At 39.5% G+C, this 20,292-nt stretch overlaps 2 protein-coding genes across 2 annotated transcripts in view; one reads left to right on the plus strand and one right to left on the minus strand.

Annotated features, from left to right (window-relative positions):
- Positions 1-936: 936 nt before the first annotated feature.
- On the plus strand, positions 937-7,943 carry LRP2BP (LRP2 binding protein; the record flags this gene model as incomplete). The annotated part of the gene is made up of 6 exons (XM_082759526.1): positions 937-987; positions 1,989-2,131; positions 2,213-2,318; positions 2,845-3,068; positions 5,902-6,067; positions 7,878-7,943. Exons 1-6 carry the CDS (start codon positions 952-954, stop codon positions 7,941-7,943), a joined length of 741 nt encoding a protein of 246 aa, XP_082615652.1. The 5' UTR covers positions 937-951.
- A 2,819-nt stretch (positions 7,944-10,762) lies between these two features.
- The window catches only part of SNX25 (sorting nexin 25), a 79,982-nt gene continuing 70,452 nt past the window's right edge, over positions 10,763-20,292 (minus strand). Inside the window, exons 15-19 of the mRNA XM_082759515.1 lie at positions 17,413-17,530; positions 16,109-16,175; positions 14,235-14,416; positions 12,631-12,731; positions 10,763-11,786 (exon numbers count right to left, since the gene is read on the minus strand). Of these exons, the coding sequence (XP_082615641.1) occupies positions 11,712-11,786; positions 12,631-12,731; positions 14,235-14,416; positions 16,109-16,175; positions 17,413-17,530 (543 nt within the window). The 3' untranslated portion in view covers positions 10,763-11,711. The remainder of the gene's footprint in view (positions 11,787-12,630; positions 12,732-14,234; positions 14,417-16,108; positions 16,176-17,412; positions 17,531-20,292) is intronic.

Consider the following 20,292-nt stretch of genomic DNA (forward strand, 5'->3'; position numbering starts at 1 on the left):
TCATATTACAGGATACGAATGATCTTTTGAGAGGTTCATCTGCTTTTCATATTTAATTGAAGTTAACCAATGCATTTAAAAGCTTTATATGCAGAAGAAAAAGGCTAGGAACAGCAGATGGAAGCATTTGCAGAAGCCTTATTTCTTTATCAAGTTTACTCAAAAAAAATAGTTAAACGTAGGATATTTTAAATGTATTGTGGGGGCAGAATACATGAGGTCGTTACAGAAGAATGAGATGAAGACTCGCTGTAGTTTGCAGGCCTTTAAATCTCTTGAATCTGGCGCAGGTTTATTCCTAAGACCTGTTTCTCCTGCCCTTCTGGTATCTCTGCGGTTGCAGGTAGTGCCCTCATAAGAAAAGGGAGGCAGACAGCTGAACCCATAAACTCCTCAAACATCCTGGTTTAGTCTTTGGGAACCCAACCCTTAGCTGAGACGTTATGGTGGCTCTTAGGCCCTCAAGGCCACCTAAATTAAGGTCTGTCCAGCAGGACAGTGCATCTCAATTAGGCTCTTATCTACTTCAATTAAAAAGATGGCTTCAGGGGGGAGTGAAAGAGGCTTGTCAGGACACCTTTTGGTTTCAGGGATTATATTTGTGCACTACTTTCATTTCTTTCTTTATTTATATATTAAAATGATGAAGCCTTATTTGGAAGTCCTCATTGCTTCCACCCTATCCAATGTTTTTGCAGTTATTGACTTACTCTACTTCTGTTTTCTGCCACTTGTGTGGTTGCATTTTTTTTTTTTTTTCTATGAGGGAAATGCTCCAGTTTGAAAAACTATAAGAGGGTATCTACTGGAGAGTTAAGTTGAGGTATGTACTCTTTATTCTGTGTACTTCATTATTCATTCTATCTTTCCCAGGGGTTGTACCAAGAAGCGTTAATACAATTTGAAAAAATCAAGGATACGGATTTTCAAGCAATGTATCAGCTTGGCGTAATGCATTACGATGGACTAGGCACTAATGAAGACCCCGTGAGTAGCTTAGCTGTACTTCTTACTCTTCTTCTAATATCAATCTATAATTACTAAGAGCTTCTTTGTAAACTTGATCATTTAATTTAAAATAAATGGGTCACTGATTTAGAAATAGTTTCATGAGGTGCAGATGCTTACAGAGCATTGTAAAAGGAGGGTTCTTGGCTGAAGAATTTTCAAAACCAGCTATAACAAAATAGGTTTATCTGACAAACACTTATGAGAACTTGTGTTTTACAGTTTCGCTTATAAGGATTTGATTATACTTCATGGAAGCTATTTAGCTTGTTTAAAAATTGCTATTAGTTTGTTACTTTTTAATAAGCCGTGCAGATAAATGATAATAGAATCTATAAAAATGAAAATCAAATAACTGCATTTCAAAGTGTAAAACATCTGTTACACAGAAGTATTTTTAAAAATACTTTCTAACCTGTGAACATAGATGCTAAACAAAATTATGCTTGAAAATGTGGTATGCTAGATTTCATGCAGGAACAGAAGGAAAATTAGCTAATAATATCATAAATCAATAGTAACATGTTTCTTTGAATTGTAAGTGAATAGCAACTTCTTCTAAAAAGAGGAGGAAAATTTCTGGTGTTCTGAAAGTAATGCAAGAAGAACGGCAGTAGATGAGATTAGGTTCCAAGATGTCAAAGTGTAATCTTTACGGGTGTACTGAAAACTGAGTAAAGATCTATGCCATCTATTTTATAGAATAATAGCCATTACAAAACAGAATTTGTTGAAACAGTTATCAGACACAGGTCTGCTTAAACAAAAATATCAAACTTTTTAAAAAATTACAAACACATAAGAAGTGTTTAGGCAAATGAAATACCAGTCTAACTGGTATCCACACTATCCCCACGTATTATAGAGAGAGGTTTTAGAACTGAAAAACTACCTGTCTTGCAAATGTTGGCAGATTCTCAGGTTTGTTACTTCATCCTTTTCCCAGTCTGTATGTAATGATTGAAATACCTCCTTTGTAGGAAAAGGGAGTGGAATACATGAAGAAAATACTCAACTCTGATTCCTCAAAAGCAAGACACTTGAAGTTTGCTGCTGCATACAATCTTGGCAGAGCTTATTATGAAGGTTGTGGTGTTAAACATTCAACTGAAGAGGCTGAAAGGTAATGGCAGACAATTTTCCTGATGAGTTTCAGATGCTGGGATGCTGTGTTACTGAACGAACTTTGTCCCCATTTTCTTAGGTTATGGCTTATTGCTGCAGACCATGGGAATCCAAAAGCAAGCGTGAAGGCCCAGAGTACTTTAGGAATGCTTTACTCCATGTCAGCTCTAAAAGATCTGAGGAAGGTAAAGCCCGCTTATACCCTTCTGAATTTCATGAGTTCCAGTTAACTTAGGATTTCACAGAAAGATTATGGTGATATATTTAATTCTGAAAACTGTATTTTAAGCACTGCTAGACATTATTGTTCATTTAAGCCCATGTGAACAGATGGTCTGAATCTCTCACTTTTGACTAGTTTGACACTGCTAGCTGAGATTTATTTATTTATTTAGTGGGAGTATCAGGGAGTAGGATAGAGTGCATTACAGTTTTGTCAGCCTCAGTGCACTTCAAAAAATAAAAATAAAAAAATCAAGCAGGTGTCACTGATTGACAGCTCTCACAGTAAATTAAGCAGGTTTAAAAGCCTTACAGAGAATCTGTTTTCTTATAAGCACTTCTTACAGACTGGTTGATGTAAAAGGTTTTAAGCAAACAGTATGCAAGATAACTAATTAAAGTGAATATATCATCACATTAAAAAGTCATTTAGTTAATGCAAAACATCCACGGAAATACACAGAAAACAACTCTCTGCTTCTTGTTTAGTCCTTTTTCTGGCATTCAGAAGCATGCGGCAATGGAAGTCTGGAATCACAGGGTGTGCTTGGTGTTATGTATCTCTATGGACAAGGTATACATCAGAACACTAAGGCTGCTTTGGAGTGCCTGAAAGGAGCAGCAGAACGTGGAAACATCTATGCTCAAGGCCATCTTGTGGAATATTATTACAATAGAAAGTTCTACTCAACAGCTGCTACAATAGCTATGAGGTGAAGTTAATTTGTTATTATTGTATTCATGTAAGATGATGGAACTTAGATTAAAGTGATTATTAAGTTTATGGTTTTGGCTCTCCAGATCAGGAGACAGTCGAGTTAATGAATTGCAAGACCTCATTTTTTAAGAGGGAATTGCAAACCACAGACAAAATTAAGACTATAAAGTTCTCAGTTATTTGGTGCAGATGAACTTTTCTTTCTGATCCTGTGAAGCAAAACAGACTTGAAATAGAATCCCAAGTAGGAGCCCACACTCAACCCTGCCTTTCTGTCTCCTCGTCCACAAACTCAGCTGCCTTCCCTATTCCATTTTAAACCCCTATAAATATTCTTCTGCTCTCCACAGCCTCTATCTTAGTGTTTCCTACCCACCATCTTCTCCCCCATGATTTCCCTGCTCTGTGGCTCAACATTTTGGTCTAGTTCCTGTCTCATTTATGGGAAATGCAGGCCTTGATACTAATTGGGATCCCACAGCAAGCTATCTGAGCAGTGTGCAGACCTAGAAGTAGCTGCTGCAAGCAGTGCCAAGCCACCACCCTTTAGCTTTCCATCAGTTGCTGCTTACGGGGATGCCTATTACGTACGCATTTTTGAGCCTGGACCACAAACTAGTCATCACCTGCGTGCAAGTGGTTTCTGGTAATTATCTGCTTGCGCAGAGGTGCTGGACTGAGCCACAGTTAAGTAAGCGCTGACTGGCGTTTTTACAGGCAGCCACTTGGGGACTTGCTGCTCTACCTACATAACTCTGGAGAGGTTTGTGTATGGCAGAAATAGCAACTTCTGTGCCAGGCTGCAGTATTAAAACAGCCAGTCTGCATCAGGCTTCTCTACGTTGAACTAGGCATGGGAGGAGAAAAGCAATGGTGGTGCCATTCAGTGGCTGATCAACAGCACATTTCTGTGACAAACTTCCACAGCTGGTCAGCGTGTCAGAGGTTTGGTCAAGTAGTCAGATTATTCTTTTGCTAGAAATACCATACAAAGAGGCTAAGAACTACTTACACAAGCAGCATGCAACAGCTTTCATGCTTTCTGTGGTATGTTTATGAAGGCGCTGCTGTCCGGCAATCAGATGTGTTACAATCTGAGAGAAGCTGCCCCTGTACATGCCAAGGGATAGCAGCAGCTCTGGTAATTCAGCAGGTCAGCAATAAATGCTATTTGCTATGCTCATTGCTAAAAAGGGTTGTTTTCTCTCAGAACATGCTGCTTTTCTTTCTCTTGCACTGTGAGTAAACTGTTCAGTTTAGTCTAGCTAGTCTTGCTTAGAACATGTCCCCTCCAGGCGATGCAGCAGGACAGGTTATTCAGACAAATAAACAGGGCACTTCATTGGCTGTGACTGTGCTCACAGAGAACAGCAATAAAATTCCACACTGCAGTTATAAATGACCATTTTTAAGCAAAAAATTCTACCAAAATATTTGAAACAGTCCAAGTAATTGGAATTGCATTTGGCCTTGAGGCAAACTCTCACAGCAGCTCAACCAGTTGTATCAATCATCAGTACCTTTCCTGTTAAAAGTCCTTTGTCCTTATACGTTCACACCTATTACAGTTTGTCTGTACATTTGTATATAATGTTTGTGCATAACACAACATTACATGATTATGTATGGTGTACCACTGCCCAACGTTTGAAGTTTTGATTAGCTACCAATATTCTTCACTGAAAAAAAAAAAAAAAAAAAATCCCATATGGTTTCACTTACCGTTGTTATACCATGTTCTTAAAGACAGGTGTGCTAAACTAGAAGTCTTGTCTGACTTGATTGATATTATTATTTGCCTCAGTGTCCTGTTTTATATCTCTTGGAAAGGAAGGTAAAAACACTGCATCAGGAAAGATAAAAGAGGTAGTAGGTTACTGTCATTATATTTAAATGTTCTTGTTAAGTGGTTCTTTTTTGTTACTGCATTTGTTAATGGGATTGAATTAGGTGGGAGCATATTGCAGCCAACTTGTTCAAGTGATTTAGCAGGCACTGACTTGCAGAGAGTCAGAACAATCTTTCATAAACACTGTTTTATAGGACATAGCTATGACTTACTCCTTTCTTTTCTTTTCTTTTCTTTTCTTTTCTTTTCTTTTCTTTTCTTGTGAGTCTGCGACTATTTGCCATGACAAAACTATAAAACGATGTACAAAGAAACATATATTTACCTTTGTTACCTGGAAAGAACATGAGTTTAGGGGATTCCATTTTAAGATACCAGTTGGAAAAAAATCAATTTCCACTTTGAAATGCTGTACTTAAAAGTGTAGTAACAATTGTAATTATAACCTCATCATTAAGACAATGTTCACATGGTCCTTCTGGTTGCTATAAACATTTTTAGTAAAAACAACATGCTGAAAACAAGGTGACAGCAAGCAGACAGATGCATGCAGAAAAGAGAGTAATTGAGCTGAAGCAGTCATCAGTCGTTTTTATAAGTAGGTCTTATAACATCAGGCTCTCAACGTATGTCCAAAATCCTCTGATTACCACGGTCTGCCAATATCCTATCAAGAATCTGGGATATTGTTATATTTTAATAGGTACAATTAGTGTGAAATACTGCCTTTTATAACTAGTATAGATTCAGTGAAAGTGACTGTAAAATTTACCTTTCTTGTATTTAGTATCACAATATTCAAGTAATCCCAACTTCAAACCAGTGAAAAGGAGAATGCGGTTTGGCCAGCTGATTACAAGTAAATTTCAGCTCATCTTGGATAGTTACACATAAATGGAAAAGAGTTATTATCAAGTCCTATAGGAATACAGTTGACTTAAATGCGTTATCTAACCTAATGCTGTAAATTCTACCACAGGACTACAGAAAATGACGACATAGATACGCTAGCAAAGATGACTGATTGTCTTCCAACCTACATAGCCAAAGGGGTCGCCATGGCTGCTTTCTACTTGGCTAGATGCCTCCATCTTGGCCGAGGTGTACAGCAAGACCAAGCTGCTGCTAAAAAATATTATTCTATGGTAAGCTGGCAAAGTCTCACGGACTAATTTATAGCTCCTGAGATCAAGTGATGCCTTGGATTTGAGCCTTTAAACTTGCTGTTTGGTTATATTAAAGGCTCCAACATAAATAACGTTAACAATCCGTGCAAGAAAATGAAGAGCGATAAATTTAAATTGAAAACTACTAAAAATAGTCTTGAAGGGCATTGCCTGAACACTTGCTTAAGTAAAACAATTCATTCTACCAAATTTAAAAAATTCACTGTCAGTCACCACAATGAAGAGCTTGCAAAATACATTACTTAAATTATTTTAATAATTTTATCTCTGATTGATTTGCTGTCATTCAAACTGAAAAAAATATATTTTTTCCTCTCTACTTCAGAATCTCTAACAATTAGTACCTTCATTAATGATATTTAAATCAGTCTAACTGTTTTTCATGCTTATTTTCACATTTACATTTTTACTGATAGCTGAGGATCTACTATTACTGGTATGTAGAAGAAAAATAGGTCACATTTTTTAAAGTGCTGAAGTTGAAGTAAGATTTATTGCCTGAAGAAAAAGATTAATCATGGCCTTTAAGAAACTAACAAGCAAACAAAACACTAAATTACATTAGAGATACCTAAAAGTACAGGCAGGGAAATATGATTATGCCCTCTGAAGGGAGTGTAGGAGCATGGATGCAGTCTTGCTAAGATTCTCTATGATCTCTGTGCAGAGATCATTTGTTTCCTTAATTAAAATACTTCAAGGCCCTGCGTGGTGCAGTCCAACTAAATGGAGAATTATGCAAATGGTAAGCTATCAGCTGACAAGTTTTGTGGCTCTTTACTCAGGAAAGCCCACAGCAGAAGATACTTAGCAGAACAGGTGATCCTGTGGAGGAATTCATGCACTTTAAATACGTTGTTTCTCTGTTGTAAAAAGTGTTGCAGAGGATAGGATGAGGAAATCAGGAACAGAATATCAGGTGGGGTGGCATGAGCACTGTAGCCAGTAGTCCTAGGTAAAACTTAAAGCATGGAGGAAATATGTCAGGATTCCATTCCTGCATGGCTTCATGTGAGTATAATCCCATTTTCTGTCTAGGCTAGTGTTACCAACAGAACTGACCAAAATTCACAACTTTCACTCATCATTCGGTAGCAATACATTTGAGACTGACATAGATATGTCAGTAACTTCTTCGTAGAAAGGGAAATTATTGCTGTTGACTGGTGCCATGCATCACTACAGCTACAACTCTAGAGGAGGGACAGACCAAGTAAAGAAGGAAAGTACCTGAAGGGGTAATGTTAGAACAAGTAGAAGACAAGTAGTGGGTGTGTTCAGTTTCTTTCGTGCCCAGAGAATAATGTTGTTAATTTTACAATTGTACTAATTTAAAATGAAAATTGGTTGCTTTTTTAAATAACTGACCAGCTGCAGTTTTGAAAGATTCAAGGAAGAGATTATGGGTGTGCAAGAGGGTACTGGCATAAATAATGGAAGTGAACGAAAACAACTCAATCTGTAAGTAGATTTCTGCTTACAGTTTTTGGCTGTGGTGCCAGCACATGCCACAGCAACAAATATTACAAAAAATATATATTTTTGAAACCAAACCTAACACTGTAGTAGATTATGCTAATTTTAAAGAACTGAATTTTTCTGTTACTAGAAACGGGGACTTCATGCTGAATATATTATCTTTAGTATCTTAAGAAGTAGATTATCTCTGATGTCTACAAAACTTAAAAGACCTTACCAGTGTTGTATTTGGCAATGTATAATTTTATTTTACCTATAAACCAGAACTCCCTATTCTTTGTTTTCAAAGGCATGCCTTCTGGATCCTGATGTTGCTTCTGATCTTGAACTGAAAGCTAATCTTGGGAGAATTTAGTGTTTCCTTTAGTTATGGCTGATATGTACTTCCTACAATAAACCATCTTTAATATTCAGCAATTACAGCCTGCTCATCACTTATGGTTTGATTTTCAACTTTCTATAAGTTTAAAGCAGTTTACAGATTTTTTTTTTATTTTAAAAAAGCAAAAAGCTCACACCCATAACTGAGGTGTGGCAAAGGCAGACCTTTTTAAAAGGGTATTGAGGACTTAAAATAGATTAAGGACATTTTACTGGGATAGATATCCTGTTTTCTTAATGTTGTACGGCTATACAGCACACAAATCAAACTGAACCAAATAATGATTGTTTACTTTTCTCCATTTTTAGCATTTAAACATTAAATTTTAATATTCTGAAGAGCTTGAACCCAAACTCATCTAGATTTCACGTATGTCCCATTCAAAGATTGTGATTTCATACTAAATGCCATTTTTAAATCTCACATTGGTTAGGGGCATATTCTTTTGTTCACATGCTTTCCTAACTCATCTACATCTGCTGAAGCATCTTATCAGTATCACAGGATTGTAGGGGTTGGAAGGGACCTCAAAAAATCATCGGGTCCAACCCTCCTGCCAAAGCAGGTTCCTTAGAGCAGGCTGCCCAGGTAGGCATCCAGACGGGCTTTGAGTATCTCCAGAGGAGACTCCACAACCTCCCTGGGCAGCCTGTTCCAATGCTCCATCACCCTCACCGTGAAGAAGGTCTTTAGCATGTTGGTGTGGAACTTCCTGTGCTCCACCTTGTGGCCATTGCACCTTGTCCTGTCCCCACAAACTACCTAAAAGAGGTTGGTGGCCAAATCCCTCTGTCTCCCACACCTCAGGTATTTATACACATTGTTGAGATCCCCTCTCAGTCTTTTCTCCAGGCTGAACAGACCCAGGTCTCTCAGCCTTTCTTTGTAGGGAAGAAGCTCCAGGCCCCGCATCATCTTTGTGGCCCTCTGCTAGACTCTTTCCAGGAGATGCCTGTCTTTTTTTTTACCAGGGAGTCCAGAACTAGACACAGTACTCCAGGTGAGGCCTGACCAGGGCAGAGTAGAGGGGGAGGATCACCTCCCTTGACCGTTTGGCCCTGCTCCTTTTAATGCATGCCAGGATCCCATTAGCCCTCTTGGCCATGAGGGCACACTGCTGGCTCATGGTCAACCCGTCGTCCATCAGGACCCCCAGGTCCTTCTCCTCAGAACTCCTCTCCAGCAGGTCGTCCCCCAGCCTGTACTGACACATGTGGTTGTTCCTTCCCAGGAACTTGCTCTTATTAAATCTCATTTGGTTTCTTCCTGCCCATCTCTCCAGCTGGTCCAGGTCTTGCTGAATGGCAGCACAGCCTTCTGGCGTGTCAGCCACTCCTCCCAGCTTTGTGTCATCAGCGTACTTGCTGAGGGCAGACACTATTCCCTCATCAAGGTCGTTGATGAAGATCAATGGTCATCAATGAAGATCAGACCCAGCACTGACCCCTGGGGAACACCGCTAGTCACAGGCCTCCAGCCAGACTCTGCTCCGCCGATCACCACCCTCTGAGCTCGGCCAGTCAGCCAGTTCTCAACCCACCTTGCCGTCCACTCATCTATCCCACACTTTCTCAGCTTTGCTAGCAGGATGTCATGGGAGACAGTATCAAAAGCCTTGCTAAAGTCAACGTAGATGACATCCACTGCTCTCCCCTCATCTACCCAGCTGGTGATGCCATCATAGAAGGCAATGAGGTTGGTCGAGCACAACTTCCCCTTGGAGAATCCATGCTGACTACTCCTCATAACCTTCTTCTCTTCCAATTGCTTGGAGATGTAATCCAGAACAAGCTGCTCCAACACCTTCCCAGGGACAGAGGTGAGCCTCCAGATTCCAGAGCTCCCTGCAGTCTCCAGTCTGGACTGCCACTTCACCCCTCAGGGGATCCACCTGAGTGCCCACATGAACCCAGAGAGGCCATATCTCCTCCGTTTGGGTTGCCACCTCAGCCCGGCTGCTACAACGGGTGCCCAACATGGTGAATTCTAGGTGCAACGAGGCAGAGTTCCCCAAGGAGAGGAGGGGAAGAGAAAGAGAGATGGGAAAGGGAGGAGAGGATCCTCCTCGCACTCCTCCTTGCCCTGCCTGAACAGCCCTGTGCGACATGCCTGTGCTAACTGCCAAGCCAGTCCTGTTAGTGGCGCTCCCCAGGGACTGGTTTTATAGCACCAGGGGTTGGTTGGATGCTGTCACCCCCAGCTCTGTCCTCAGCATGTCAGCATCCACAGCGGCACAAACACAGCTCCTGCCTGCTTGGTGCAAGGGGCCAGGGCTGCAGCTCTGACCAAGCAGTTCTGTGTCGCATTACTGGGGGGTTTAGGGGTTGTCTCTGTTCATCTCCCTGCCAGGAGCCATCACTGCAGCCAATCTGTGCAAGGTCCTCATTCAAACAAACAAGCAAAAATGCATTTAACACATTTTACCCCTAGAATTCAGAGGTTCGAAGTTAGAAACCAGTCTGTATGACAAAAAAAATTACTGTTCAAACCATGCCAAGTTCTAATACCAGCCAATTCTACTCAGAGACACGTTTTCTTACTGATGCTTTTTTTTCTTCTTCCTTCCTGCAGCTCTCTATGTCCTCTGTACTAGGCCTGTCTTCCTCTATCCTTCTTCGCAGCACTGTGCTGTCACTTGAAATCTGTACTGCTCTGTTAAAAGAGAAGGCTAGGTATTACTAAAAACACTGATTTCACTACAGCATATAGATTTTGTGTTCCTTGAGCTACAGCCAGTCCTAACTGCAAGTAGTTTATTGAAAAGCACAACTGCGCTGAATTTGAAAGAAAGTAATGAGTGTCACCTATGGGTTTTTGATGTTGTTTAATTATTTAGATGTGCATTAAGACCGTATTTACATATCTTTACATAAATTAAAAAAACACTGAAGACATTACTTTTTCCCTCCTTTGTATAAAATAAGAGAAAGATTTGAAGATTGTTTGAAATTGGGGTATTTGAATAAAACAGCCCTGAGTAATATCAGGGAAGCTATTCAAATAGTTTAATTAAATGTCTACTTATTCATAGAAGCAGTTCATAAGCACTAATCTCTGAACTCACATTTAACACAGGCATTCTGGTAGGACATACCAGTTTACAATACATACTTTGGACACAGACTTCAAAGTAACATAAATATTCCTTATGAAACCTGCTGTCAAACTCATTCATTAGTTGTTAGCACAGCCTAATTATCAAGTACTGAAATCCAGTTTTGTTATTTATTGCTTACAAATGCTTCAAACTACAGGAAATCTTTGGTAAAAACAAAATTGATAAAATTTTCACAATAGCTTTACATGTAATATTGCACAACAAGGCTTTTTCAATACACAAGAAAAAAGGAATGCTCAAATCCTCAGCGAGGAGATTAGAACTGTACAACATTCATTAGTTTACCACTATAAGCAAAACTTCTTTTCATAAATGTTTAAAATATTTTCTGGTTTCTTTGAGCTTATATGAACATTTATTTTCCAATCTATATTTGAAACAGAAGAGTAGTCAAATAGAACAATTTAAATAAAAATTGGCTACTATACAGCATTGTTTTGTCTACCCTACTACAGCATCAGATCTTTTCAAGTCTGTTTACTTCACAAAAAAAATCAAGAGGAAAAGAAAAACCCTAAAAATAATCATAGTCCTCAGCCCTCTATGGAAAAGAGGAAAATAAGTTTCATGTCTATTATTGGACATAGACATTTCTCTAGTGGTCCACTTGTGCAGATCCAAACCTAAGTGGCATTAAGCTGCTCTAAATGAGCTCGTAGCTCAGGACACAGTTCTGTTAGCAGCAGTTCCATCAAAACCTGAAAAAAAGAGAAGACCTAAGATGAATAGATGCCAAATTATCATTTCTTTCAACCTTCCTGACATATTCAGAACTTCACAGATAAAAGAAGCTTGTAGGGTCATCCTGCTTATCTTTCATGCAGCTACTTCTCATTCATCCTAAAATTAGCACGCACCCTACAGGAAAGGGGAAATGTCTTAAGGCTGAAAGAAAGCAAATGACACAGGCAGCAGTTTTCAGATGGGGATTTCACACCCTGCATAAACTGCTGCTGCTCTGTCAAAACCACATGAGCCAGCACCAGGAGGCCAGGGCTGCATCTGCTCCTGTGCTGGGGCTGTGCTACGGAACCGGCTGGCTGCTGAGGGAAACGAGTCACAGAGACCGACTGGGAGTGAGCCTTTGTGCCTGGATCCAGTCACGTATCCAGACCAGCCCCAGCCAGCAGCACAGGAGTGGGACTTTGAGAGAACCATCATATCTGTAGACAAGTCTAGGAGCTCTCCTTCCCTAGGATTCTCCAAGGTATGTAGCAAGTGTCTTATTTTTCTCAGCTATACAAAGAAGTTGGCATGCATTATGATATGAAGTCAGGCAAAGTTGGATGTGGTGGACAATCTATTGTAGCCAAAAGTAATACTGTATTGTAAACAGCTTTTCGTTAATCAAGACTACTCGAATGATGAAACGAGTATATTTTTTATGACTTACTTTAGCAACAACAAAGCTACTTTCACACCAAACAATAGTCTGATAGAAATATCTTCAAGAACACACACTGCAGGCATTAATACTGAGTAGGCAGAGCTCAGCAATTAATAGTATCAGAAACTTAACAGGCTATTTTTCTGGTTACTCACATATAATAGATGCTTGTTAGCCTTTCTTTCTTGCAGCGCATTGAACACTTTCACTACACCGTGACGGGCGTTTTGTTGTCCAACAAGACTCTGCAGAGTATCTGCAACCAATGTTACTTCAGCTTAGTTTTGCTCATGCCAGGCACTGCATCCAACCAACATTACTGCCCACAAATACATACAGATAGGAAACAAAAATGCTGCACCTCACGTAAGATGATTAGAAGATGCATAACCCCATTCACCAACTTAGGTCACCGATTGAAAAGATACCCTTGAAGTCTCAAGATTCCCAAGTTAAATAACAGCTCATGCATCTCAGTGACAACATTTGAAGTGTTTCAACATGATTATGTAGTGTGCCTTCTAGGCAGTTCACCTCACACAGTCAAGTCTAATCTCATATGCTGTTAATCCATTCCCTTAAATACACCTTCAGCCACAAACAATAACAGTTAAAACAGATTTAGCACTTTGTCTCTCAATCTTCACAGGAATATTTCTTGCAAGCAGGCAGATAAGAGAACTTCAAGTCAATTACTTACGTTTTTGATTAAATTACAGTAAGGAATAAATAGTGATTTGGTGCTTTATCATGAATTTCAGGAGCATTCAACTATGTCCTGAAACATCTCTAATAAAAACAAACAAAAAACAACTAAGGAAGGCTATTCTAGGCAAGTGGGCATATATCATAACAGAGCAGATGGAGGATCGTTTACACACCAGATGACCAATATTTTGCATGCATGCTTGCTGCAATTTTCACTGTTGAAGTTGATTAAACAAACACCCTAATGCAAGGGGATATGAGCTACCTCGGTGAAGCTATAAAATAGCTCATTAAAATCCATGTTATTCAGGTGGAGAGGAGATAAAAAGCATTCAAGCAATGTTTAAGTGCATTTCCAAGGGCTAAATGGAATAGAATACCCTTTCTTCACAGTTAGGTGCCTTTTGGTTTACACGCTCTCTGAAGAAGCAGAATGATCCAAATGACTCCCTGTGCTGTGAATGGCAAGGGATGGTGCCCTAGAAATGTGCACGCTGAGGAGGAAGCTGCCTCACTTTGTGTGGGGGAAAGGGCAGGCACAGGCAAGTACTGGAAACCCCACTCAATCTGGGGTGCTTCTGCCCAGGCCACATGTCCCTCTAATGTTTGGTGCCCTGAAACCTCTCCTCAGAAATGTGCAGCAGCACAACAGTGACAACGTGGGTAGATCTCCCTCTTCCACTTTAAAACATTAGAGCAAGAGGTAATTGTGGTGGTGCCGCTCTCCCTGTAGGTCAAGTAGTTCCAGGCAGCAGAACCACCTACTGCTTGCTGATGGAGAGGCAGCAGAGAGCCTTAACTTGGGTTCCTTGAGTATTGCATACAGAGGACAGTAACACACGATCTTAAATCCACCAGTGTTACCCAAGCCCACGCCTTTTACAAGACAGAGGCAGGAGAGGTAAAGGGTAAGGCCAAAATTATGTTTGTGCAAATAACCGTAATTTACAACGCTACAGGAAAAATCCAAAATGTAGCAGAACAGTATGTGGTTAACCAGTTTCCTTACTGGCATTAAATCTGTGATGAAGTGGAAGGAAAGTGTTCTCACCTGGAATGTTTTCAAGTAGTTTTTGCTGTGCTCTCTGTTTTGTTTCTTGCTTTTGTTCATCGCTCTTGGCTCTTTGTGGTGGTGCTAGCTTTCCATTCGGCCAAAATGCATCTCGAAACACACCAATATAATAAACAAGCATTGGTTCACTGAATATCCAGTGTACAGTGTCTCGGATTTGCCTACAAAAAAGTGTGGAAGGAAGCACATCAGAACTGGTCTCACATTTTATCCAGATTTATGATTTATTTTTTTCCTACTAGAAGCAGTGGAAGCAATGCTTATCTTCATTATCCCAATTTACTGAAGTTGCTTTCACCAGCATCATGGCAAGTTGTAGTTAGCTCCAGGTGCTCTAGGATCTAGATCTCTCCAGATAACCGACTGAGATGCAAAGAAGGCTACATTTTAAAGTAGTCTGCAAATATATATGAGCATACAAGGATGCACAAGCATTTCAAGGATGGGTAGTGCAAAGGCTCTACTAGGGAAAAACAAAAACCTAACTGATGAACTCCAAACTAGACGTGTGCACAGAAGTTCCCGGCAGGATAAAACACACAAAGTTTTGATAGAAGTGCTGTACGTTCATAAGCACATTAGAAGTGGGATTATAAATGGAGGGAGCAGCCTCCTCCAGTGGCTGAATGAAGCCAAGTGCAGTCCTTGGTGTAAGGAGCCTGAGGTACAGAGCGGGCTCCAGGCAGTACTGTTTAGCTGTGCCAATGACAGCTGAAAGCCTTACTAAAAGGTAAGAATTTAACCAACAGGTAAAAGCTACACAGTGCACGCGGACTCTGTCCTATCGCAGTTGTCTTTCATGATAGTTACTTGCAATTTGTGAACAAATGAACTGATCAATTTAAAACTCAGCAAATGTGTACTGTCAGAGACCACCACTGAGAGCCAAGTGCACGATTTTACATCACTTCTCCAATTTACCACTGTATAGCATACATAAAAGGTTTTATAAGCAATGCTGGCATGTAAAAATTAGCCACTGACTGGATAAAGGAACAGCCTGTTCTGCTGTTATCTTCTGGGCTGTGACACCTACCTGAGTAACAGTCCCAATGCTACACCAAAGCAAAACAGTGCATTTCATCAGATTCTCAGTGGTCCTTCGCCTGTTTGTGACTTCCATAGTATGGAAATCACAGATTCACACACTTTCATAAGCAAATCATCATCATGACGCATCAAAATGTCAGTACTGATCAAAGGATCGTGGGAAGTGTGTTTGTATGAATCACCAGCTCTACTGAATCAAGTTTTACCGTAGGCCTTTGTAACTGACAAAGAAAGTAATATCCAAAATTTTTCTGACCAATGAGAGAGTTTCCCACGTAAAAGGTCTGTACAGACACACACTTACTTCATAGCCTCATCCGGACCTCACTTGGCAGATACATCTTCATGCAGTACATAAAAATACATTTATGAAAACATGCCTAACAGTGATGAGTTAAGCTCCACATTACATATCAATGGTTCTCATCATGTAAACATTATTTCAGTCACTTTAGAGAAATCTGCATTCGATTGGAAATAAATTAACTAATACAGAAACCTAGTTTCAGTTCTGACAAAAACTTCATGGGACTGTAAAATAAAGCATGAACTAATAAAAGCTATTCAGAGGCAGGTCTCTGCAAAAGCAAAGCCCTCTGCAGGGGAAAAAATATTGCTAAATAAGCAAAATGATAATCTGCATGTCTATGTCTTCTCTAATCAACTTATTCATAAATTGAGCTGTGGAAAACATGCAGATTATCATATACAGAGTGTCCAGATTATTATTATTTTAAACAATTCTGCTCAGCCTATAGTCACAGAATGATGTTGCAGGTTTGGTTAAAGTAACAGCAACTTACTTGTTGATAGTTCTTCCAAACGTGACTTGTACTAGTGCAATTAACGTTTTTCTGACCCACTTAAACACTAGAACAATGAAAAAACGACAGAAAATGAAGATTGTGAAGTTAGTAACGTTATGGAACCTACAATTACATCAAAAAAATATATATATATCTACAGTTCATGTACCTGTTATCATCCTTTCTAAGATTTAAATAATTGCACATGGATCTTTCTTTTTCATGACTGTTTTTCCTGGATTATTTGCAACAGGGTTTTTATTTTTTTTGTTTTGCTTTGTGTTTTTTTTTTGCAGATTACATAAACATATCTGCATTATGCATTTGCAGTTTACTCTGTAAGCTGTACTGTTAAAGAATAGTTTAAGTTTATTGAACAATGTAACTACCCAAACCCTTTTTGTTCAAGAAAACCCCTGAAAATTCACACCCTTTTTGTACCTACTGTTACAATGTTCCATACACGGCGGCAGCATTGAAATTCTGAAAACATTTTCACTCAAATAGTACAAGCAATTAGCTTTCCATTACCAATAAAAGAAACAAATGTGAGTGCTTCCTTATAATTAGTGGTTAATCCTTCTTTCATGCTGTTCACCAGCATCCGAAGAAAAGCCTAAATTTAGAATATACATCTGTCACTTTTGGAAGGGGCTGCATTTTGTAATAGTTAGCCTGTACATAATTTTATACAGCATCAAGTATGCCTACATATTCAGTAGAATGAAAAATATGTTGGTTGGTTTGTTTTGTTTGTTTCTTTGTTTGTTTTTCCTTGTATTACCATCACTCAGTTACATAAAGAAGGAAAAAAATCTGGTGCCAAAAGGTGCCACAGTTACAGCACCTTTTCCATTATACAAACTGTAGAATTAAAATGCATCCATAATACATTGAAACAGACATTAAAACTGTTGCTTTGTTAGTGACATGTTCTGTGACAAAGCCATCTTTCCTTCCTTGTAATTCATGCATTCTAATACGCAACCAATTTATGGAAAACATGCTTTTGTACTTCCTTGTACTTTTTTTTCCAAAATAATTTTCTTAAATAAAAAACTTAATATTATTGAATGCATATTCTCTTCCTTACCAGCTGCATTTTCAGTTCCATGTCGTATTGAAATTAAACTTTAGTATAAAAGCTCCAAAGTTAGGAACTACTGCAACACAACTCCTTTCCAAATTAAATTGTTATATAGATTACACTTCTGAAATAGCAGAAAAACCATGAACTACAAAGTGAGCCAGATTTCTTGGCCAACAGATTCCACTAACAAACAAGCAGGTTTGCAGCTTACTTCCTCGCAGCTCAAAGATCTCCCCGATCAGCATGAAACATGGCTCAGCAAGAGAGTCCTTTTTTCCATCCACCTCTTCTCCATAGTCTGACAGGTCACTGTCCTCTTCCGTTTCTTCCTACGAATGGAGAGACAACATGTGATGAACCACAGCATGGGATGAACCCTTCTTCCAGCACGGATTTAGGTACTGCCATGCCACCGGGAAGAAGCACAGCCAGCCCTCCTGGGACCTGAGCTTGAGGAACACAAAGATACCTGTCTCTGGACTCTGACAGCCTGGGAGCTGTGCCCTGTCCCAGATTATCTATCACTCCATGTGTAAACTGATGATATTGCCAAGAGCGACTTGCACCAGATGACAACTGAATAAATTTTGGAGCTGGGCGTGCAGGTGGTGCTCCTACTAGTTCACACAGGGAAGGGTCAGCTTTCAGCAACAAGTCCTCCTGAGGTGCATGTCTGGCTGCACAGACGCAGCCCCCAGGAAAGTGCATCTCCAGCAAGAGGGAGACATTTCATAAACTCGGCTGGATCAGCAATTTCCCAGGCTTTGGTTCAGGAATGGTCGCAATGTCATGCAGGCAAATGTTCTTTCTTCAGCTCTGCTTTTTATTTGTCCTCCTTCCTTTGCCCTTCTTTCTTCCTTGATATGTCATCATCTAACATTACTTATTTTTCCCTCTCCTCTTCTAGTCCAGAAAAACCTCCTTCATGGATTTATTCCTCCTGCATTATTTTTAATTTATTTGCCTTACATTGAAAGTCTTTCAATCACCCTTTGCCTGTCATCTGAACCCTGCTATACAGAGACTAGCCTACAGTGTCTCAGGTGTACATCAGTTTGTCTTTCTTCTTCCTCACATCCTTCAAATCCCAACTAAAGCCCAGCATTAACTCTGGGTACACTTCCAGTCCCAGAATTTTCTCCAGGCATGGTAGTGCATTGTACTGTATGGATAAAATAACTCTCTGGTGTTGTATATTTCAACCCTTCACTGCCCACGTCGCGTTTGTCATTCTCTATTCTATGCTATTTCTCTTCTCAAAACCAGAAAAAATGAAATAAAAAAACCCTACCACACTGAAGTGTACCATAAACTTCACCATAGACTCCACTTTTACTTACTTCAATAGCTTGGTGAGTATCCAGCTTTTAAAGCATTCTGTGGGCTAAGCTGTGATTTAGGGCAGCGAACAAAAAACCACATCGTACTGACAAGAAACACCACGTGAGGAAGCCACAAATCACTGCCCGTCCTGCCACACGAGCACACAGATTTACTGACAATGAACAGTTTTCTCCAGGGACAGAGACTAGAACAAACTCCAGTCCTGCTCACCATCTTCCTCTGGCCAACAGACTTCTTGGCCCTTCATTATTTTAGATATTCAAGAAATTATATTTTATTTAATTTTCCGTAACAGACATCATTCCATATTTTCATTAACCCTTTGGGCAACAGAACAGAAAATAAGCTTACTGAATTTGCAGGTGAGCTCACCGGGTGCAATTTGGTAAGTACAGATGCAAAGCAGCAATAATGCAGGAAATGAAATAATTGGAATTGATAATAGTACAGAAAAGAAAAACAAACCCGAGGGCCTGTGAAAAAGGCAGGCATGCCACCATGATCTGTAAGCAGGAATACTGTCCATACAGATAGATCTGTATGTGTATATATATATATATATATATATATATATATATATATATATATATATAAGAGTTTAATACATGGGAATAGGAAAACCTAGTGGGAACAACAGCTGGTGACTAATTTTGAAACATTTCCAAGAAAAACACGTATTATTGGATAAGTGCAGAGCAAAGCCTTAAGAACTGCATAACACATACCAGTAACTAGTAGAAACAGGCTGCTCAATCTAAGAAACAAAAGAACAGAAGACCAAAGGAAAGTAGTGGCTCCTGATAAATGAGGTGATCCTAACCCAAACAAAAAGGCTTAATGTAAAGAAAGGGAATAGACAGTTCTGTGTTTGCTGCAGACAGGACAAGAGCTAGCAGACTAAGGGAGATTTAGGTTAATTAGAAAGAACAATTTTATAACCATGAAGAGAGCTGAGAACTGAGACACACTGCCTTGCTCAGCTACAGAACATCAGTCACCGGAGGTTTAAAAACATAACAGACGTGCCAAGAATTGTGCTGGTACAGTTGAGCCTATTTGGAGCAGAAGGATGAATCCGATGACCTCTCTGAGGTTCCTGCTCTATTTTACTGCCCTTCAGTAAATCCCCTCTCATTTAGAAAATGCAATGAGAAGTGTGAATTCTTACACCACAGTGAATTTTCTATTCGTTAACGCTTCATAAACCTGAAAACCCTCTTCCAGATAGCTTCGGCTGTATTTTTCTTCTAATTTGCTTTTGGTCTCGAGAGTTAAGAAACATGTTCTGAAGTTAACCCCATCCAAGGCATTGTTTATATGAGATTTAAAATTGCTGCAATATATAATGCTGAAAACAGCACTCAAGAGGTAATACTGTTGCTCTAACACATTTGCAGAAAGTCAGACAAGATGTAAGAGACAAAGAAAGCAGTAAGAGAGCATGCTCTTCAATAGAGCCCAATATGGAATAAAACAGGAATTCTTTGTTACAGAGAAAACCCAACCATAACAACTCTGTAATTTAACAAGTAACTGCGTTAATGATTTCAGACCAAATGATTTCTAACCCTACTTTAAATGCTGTAGTAAATAATACAAATTGTGATCACTGAGCAAGACTGAGCTGATCTAAAAACCCCCAACTGAAAGACCAGCATGTCTGAGAAAAATTGGAGCTCGCCCCAGACTTGCTCACAATTCCCCTGCCTCCATTTAATTTTATCACTATGTGTAAACTAGGACAAGC

This window comes from Aythya marila, assembly GCF_965140915.1.
Source record: "Aythya marila genome assembly, chromosome: 4".
NCBI lineage: Eukaryota > Metazoa > Chordata > Aves > Anseriformes > Anatidae > Aythya > Aythya marila.